The following is a 5,651-nucleotide window of genomic DNA, read 5'->3' as shown; positions in this document are numbered from 1 at the left end:
ATTCACTCTTCCTTCGTTCATTTATGTCTCACCCCCCCCCAGGATGGTGTTCCCTACATGGGCTCCAGTGCCGGCACCAACGTGGCCACCATCAGCATCAACACCACCAACGACATGCCCATCGTCTACCCTCCGTCCTTCTCCGCCATCGGCCTCGTCCCCTTCAACATCAACCCGCACTACCTCGACCCCGACCTCCACAGCCGCCACATGGGGGTGAGTCAGAACAACCTCTCCTCATATTGAATACGAAGAGAAGGAGGTGAGAAAGTGATATTACCCTGGGAAGGGATGATTTTAAAATCCTTCAACCATGCTCTTCAATCCTTTATTTGGTTCCAAAGGGAGACACAGAAGAGCCTTCCCACATCAAATCAAGTAAAAGTAGCGGCTTCCAACTCTTCCAACAGTAGTTATCATCCCCCTTCACCCCGATCGAATCAGCCAGCCTGTCAGGCCCTAACTGATACCTGCAGTTTGCTATGTTTCCTTAGTGTGTTATGCTCCTCTTACATTGTTTCAGAAAAAACAGAAAAATAAAGATTTCAGGAAGAGAAAATGCCTTTTCTCAAAGCCTTTAGTCTCTGTGTCAGGTCATGTTCAGCCTAGCTTAGCACAAAGATCAAATAATGCACCGACCACCAACTTCTTGCTGTGAGGTTTGTCCGTATGGTTGAACAGCTGCTCTCAGACTGACGGACTTGTTACCCGATCACGAGGAGGTGGACGTTCCCGAGATTTGCTCGTCTCGAGGCATAGAACAGTAGAGAGAAGAGTTTCACACTCCGTCAGAAATCGGCAGACCACAACAGAACGAATTTAGCAGGGTCAGTGGTGACATTAGAGGAAACAAAACTATTAGAAAAATAGTCGTGTCAGCAACAAGTCATCAGGTCAGAGCTGTCTAATCTAAAATCTAAAAATCCTCTCAGTGCACTGGCAGCCATGATGATGAGTTTGTTTGCTGTAGATTTTTTTTAATTAGATCCGTTTTTGTATCTTATTTACTCCAAATTCATTCAGATCAAGCTGCTATAAATCTTAAGTCAATCAAGCAGGGGCAGCCTGTCTGTTCAGGACCAGTAGCACAGGTCTGGACCACTCGGGAGTTTCATTCATACCCCGGAGAAAATTCCAAGTTTGAGGAAACTGTTGACTGTCACAGATTATCTTGATAACAAGTCTCTTGGCTGGTTCTCGCATCAGGCTCATTCTCTCCCTGCATCCAGGCCTGGCAAGCCCCCAGATTCAGCTCATACCTCTTATAATTAAAGGTTTCACCACACGCTCCAGTGTGGTGCTCAGTAGAGATAAGGATCCATTTAGACAGCCAGATGGACAAAGACCACTATGTCTTTGTCCATCTTGCTGTAACCACATTCACATGGGGTGACAATGCTGCTTGCACTGATTGGTCAGTAACTGTCCTATCAGCTGGAGACTTTACCACCCTCACAGTCCTCCTATCACTGTCCTCAGGTCAGATAAACATCGGGTATGTGATCAATGACGAAACCGTAACTTATAACCGTATTGGACAAATTCACACGTCGATCTGATGGTGGCGCTATAGGAAAAGTCATTCTGAGGGGAACATGAACGTCTGAACCGCATTTCATCTCAGTCCATCCAACAATCGTTGAGACGTTTCAGTCTGGACCACGGTGGTGGAGCGACTGACCGACTCGCTGCTGACACGGCTGAAAACAAAGAAACGGGAATCAAATCCACAAGAAACCAGTGAAACATGGATTCACAGATAAAAACGAGTCTCAAGAGGTGATGTAAAGGAAGATAATTATTGGGTGAGCTGGTCAGTCCAGAGGTGAGGAGCCCTAACAGCAAAGACCAGGTCCCCTCTAGTCTTAAATCTAGACAGCCAGTAGTTCAGGTGAGCTCCTGGTGTGACAGGAGAGTAACGAGCCCAAATGTAAATGAGTAACCAGTGTTGTGCTGATGAAAGTGGACGAGCTGGAGCCTGCTGAGTCATTTCCGCTTTACACCTGAATGAAGCTTATCGATTATTGTTCTGATGAAACGAATTGGTGAACTCGTTTGTTCAGTTTATAATGATGAGACAGAGAGAAAACCAGCAAATCCTCCCGCTGGAGGAGCTGGGAACACGGAAGCCGGCATTTGGCATCTGTGCCTGATAAATGAATAATAAACATCAACACGCTGTCGCTGCTGATTAGTTTTCTGTTGATCAACTAAGAGCAAAACTTGTAAAACAATTTTTGATGACACACATAAAAATACTGCCTCTCTCAGCACAACTCTGTTTGTGGCAGTAGGGAATGTTTCCCAGCATGCTGCTGTGTCCACCTCACCCTGTGTGTTGTAGGAGGACGCCACCCTGTGGTCACCGGGGGTTTTCGCTGTTGACAGACTTCAGTGGAAGCATCAGTGTTTGTTAATGGAGCTTTCAGACTCCAGCACAACATCTTCGTCTTCCTTTCTGTTCCAGCGATGAGCTTAGAGCAGCCGTTTTGTGGAGTTCAGACTTATGTGTTGTTCATCATACATTGTCGTTATTTCTTGAGAAAACACCTTGTGCATCTGGAATGAGAAAAAAGATTACTGTCTATATTCACTTCTTTTTTCTCTCTTTCTTTATTTTGTAGTAGCCTTAATCAATTAGGCGATCATCAGGAAACGAATTCAGCTAATTAATGTTCGCTGCATGCTTTTCTCTGTCATATCTGATTGCAAACTGAATGTTTTTGGGTATTAGTAAAACAAACAATGTGAAAGCATCATCTCGGGCTTCGGGAAACTGTAGATGCCGCCTTGTGCAGACAAAACAATGAGATGATTATTGGAGAAGCAAATTAGTTGAAGCTGTAGACTAACGTACAGTACATCTAAGTGTAGCTAACCGGAGCGTCCAATGAGGTTTATCTTGACCCAGCTGCAGATCCGGCAGGTGTGCAGGTGTTCCTAATAAAACGTATGTATTGTCAGACCAATTCCCAGCACGGTTTCACTAGGTGATTTTTCAATTCACCTGATTTTAAGCTCATTTTTAATTTGAGTGTAAAAAGAAACAGAGACGCCTGAGATTCGATAAAATCTCTAATTATCCCTAAATCGTTTTTTTTGCTTTGCCCATGTGGAAGATTTGGTGTATCAATAAAAGCAAACCGCCATAAAGTGCAGCTGCGGTTCAGCTGAAGCTGCCACAGCAGTTAGGTCCAGTTTAGGTTTTAAGCCCCTGCAGCTTCTGGTTCAGCTGGGCCTGTCCTAAACTGCAGCTCCGCTGGTCAGAGGAGCAACGGCCCCTCGTAGTTTCATGAGCGGTCATCGCGCCCCTAATGCACGATGCGCGCGCAGTCTCTTTGTGTTTCGCCGTTGATGTTGTTGTGCTGTGTGTCTCTCGTGCAGGAGACCAGAGAGCAGAGGATCACCCAGTACCTCGAAGAACCTGATACTCCATGTGTCCTGGTGAGACGGTTTCTCAGTGCTGCCTCCATGTTAACGTGTCGTCTTCATACATTTCCTCAGCACTTATTCCACCAGTGCAGCAACAGCTGTGTCGTACTTTGCCTCTTTTGTATCATTGTTAAGCGGATGTCAGGGAAACCCTTCCTTCACAGATGTTTCACATTTAATAAATCTTCCAGTGGATCGGTGGACGTAATCTACAACACAACAGAGAAAGTTTTTCAAGACTGAAGTGGAAATATTTTAAGAAATGTGTAATGTTATGGAAAAAGTCCTAATTTTCTAGAAAAAAATAATTTTATGAGCAGTAATCATAACGTTATGAAAACAAAATCACAGTATCGCAAGAAAAAAAGTCATATTATAAGAATAAAGTAAAGGTTGCTTAGAGACCAAACTGTTGTATGTTGTCTTATCACAACGAACTTCATTTTTCTGCCAAAATATAAAAGATGTTGCAGCACAATATCTGCTCATAATCTCATAAATGTAGTAAATATTACAACTTTATCCTCAAAATCCCAGATGATAATTTTGCTAACGGTGTCCCCCGTAGTCCATCGAGATAAAGATAAAAGTGCACTTTTATTTTGAAGACAGGAGGTGGTGAGTTTTAGTGACAGTAGCTGTGATTTTTTTTTTTCAAAAGAACAGCAAGGCGGGAAATTCTGAAATTCTGAAAACTGTATTCTGCTAAAGAGAGGAACTTGTGTTACAAAGAGCGTGTTAGCGTCGAGCGTTAAACGTCTCTGCTGCTGTGGAGACGCACATCCTGTCCCCTCGCTGTGTTTTTTCAGCCACGGACGAACACTGAAGATGAAGTTCTGACTCTTCCTGGAGATTTTACAGTCATTGGGTTTTTCTGTTTTCAGGGTCTGAGGGAGGGGTCCATGCTGCTGGTGGAGGGAAACAAAGCCACGCTACTGGGAACCACCAAGGCCAGATTCTTCACCAGGTCAGTCCACGACAGCCCGAAAGCAGACCAGTACAACCAGTAACCACCAGTCCTCACCGTGTTTTTTTTTTTGTGTTTCAGGGGAAAGCCCTCGGTGGAGTACGACCCGGGCAGCGACCTGAGCTTCCTGCTGACAGACGCTCCCTGATTCACCACCACAGCCTTTCGAAGATGTTGTTGTGGGTGACAGTACTGAAAGGATTCTTCTGCTCCAATCTGAATAAATATTTTGATAAACATCCTTGTGTCTCTGAAGATGTTACAGCGTTGACTGGGGGCTGTCAGCCTCAGGTTTCCTGCAGCAGCGTCTTTACTGTAAAGTGCTCTTTTTTAAAATGATCTTTTGGGCATTTTATGTTTTGATTAAAGCGGCTTCACAAAGTATTCAGACCCTTCACTTTTTGTTGTTAAGGTGTTTGTGGTAGATTTAATTGTAAAGGGATAAAATGAGCATTTTTACCATCAGTCTCCACTCGATAATCCGTAACGACAAAGTGAAAACAAGTTTTTAAATATTTTTTTCAAATTTATTAAAAATCAAAAACTGAAATCTCTCATTTACAGAAGTTTTCAGATCCTTTCTCATGGCCCCAAACTGTGCTCAGTTTCTTTAATTATCCTTGAGATGTGAATTGATTGGACAGAGTTTAGAAAGGTACACACCTGTGTATATACGGTCCCACAATTCACACTGCATGTCAGGAAAAAAACCAAGACATGATGTTCAAGGAACTCTCTGTAGACGTCTAAAGGTCTGAGTGTTCCCAAGGACGTGACATGGAAGGAGTTTGGAACCAACAGGAATCTTCCTAGAGTTGGCCGTCCCACCAAACTGAGCAACCGGGCAATTCTGGTCAGGAAGGTAACCAAGAAACCAACAGTCGCTCTGAAGAGCTTCAGACATCCTCTGCAGAGATTAGAGAACCTGCTGGAAGGACGACCATCTCAGCAGCACTCCGTGAACCAGGTCTTTAAGTAGAGAGGCTGGACTGATGCCACTTTGAGTAAAAGGCAGATCACGGCCTGCTGGGAGGTCTTCTCAGCAGCAGGGACAGGGAGACTGGTAAGACCTGAGGCAACGATGAAAACAGCCAAATACAGAGAGGTCCTTGAAGAAAACCTGCTCCAGAGTGCAGGCGACCTGAGACTGGGGCGACTGTTCCCCTCTCAGCACGACAATGACCTAAAGCAAACAGCCAAGACAACGCTGGACTGGCTTCAGGACCAGTCTCTAACTGTCTTTCAGTTGGTT

The 5,651-nt window shown here is 44.5% G+C and overlaps 1 protein-coding gene across 1 annotated transcript in view; it reads left to right on the top strand.

The window, feature by feature from the left end:
• Positions 1-4,638, top strand: part of si:dkey-69o16.5 (uncharacterized protein LOC100149419 homolog) — a 9,801-nt gene extending 5,163 nt beyond the window's left edge. Inside the window, exons 5-8 of the mRNA XM_040148751.1 lie at positions 43-216; positions 3,385-3,444; positions 4,317-4,399; positions 4,481-4,638. Of these exons, the coding sequence (XP_040004685.1) occupies positions 43-216; positions 3,385-3,444; positions 4,317-4,399; positions 4,481-4,547 (384 nt within the window). The 3' untranslated portion in view covers positions 4,548-4,638. The remainder of the gene's footprint in view (positions 1-42; positions 217-3,384; positions 3,445-4,316; positions 4,400-4,480) is intronic.
• Positions 4,639-5,651: the final 1,013 nt, after the last annotated feature.

This window comes from Xiphias gladius, chromosome 16 (assembly GCF_016859285.1).
Source record: "Xiphias gladius isolate SHS-SW01 ecotype Sanya breed wild chromosome 16, ASM1685928v1, whole genome shotgun sequence".
Lineage (NCBI taxonomy): Eukaryota > Metazoa > Chordata > Actinopteri > Istiophoriformes > Xiphiidae > Xiphias > Xiphias gladius.
This window is presented reverse-complemented; position numbering and strand designations above follow the sequence as displayed.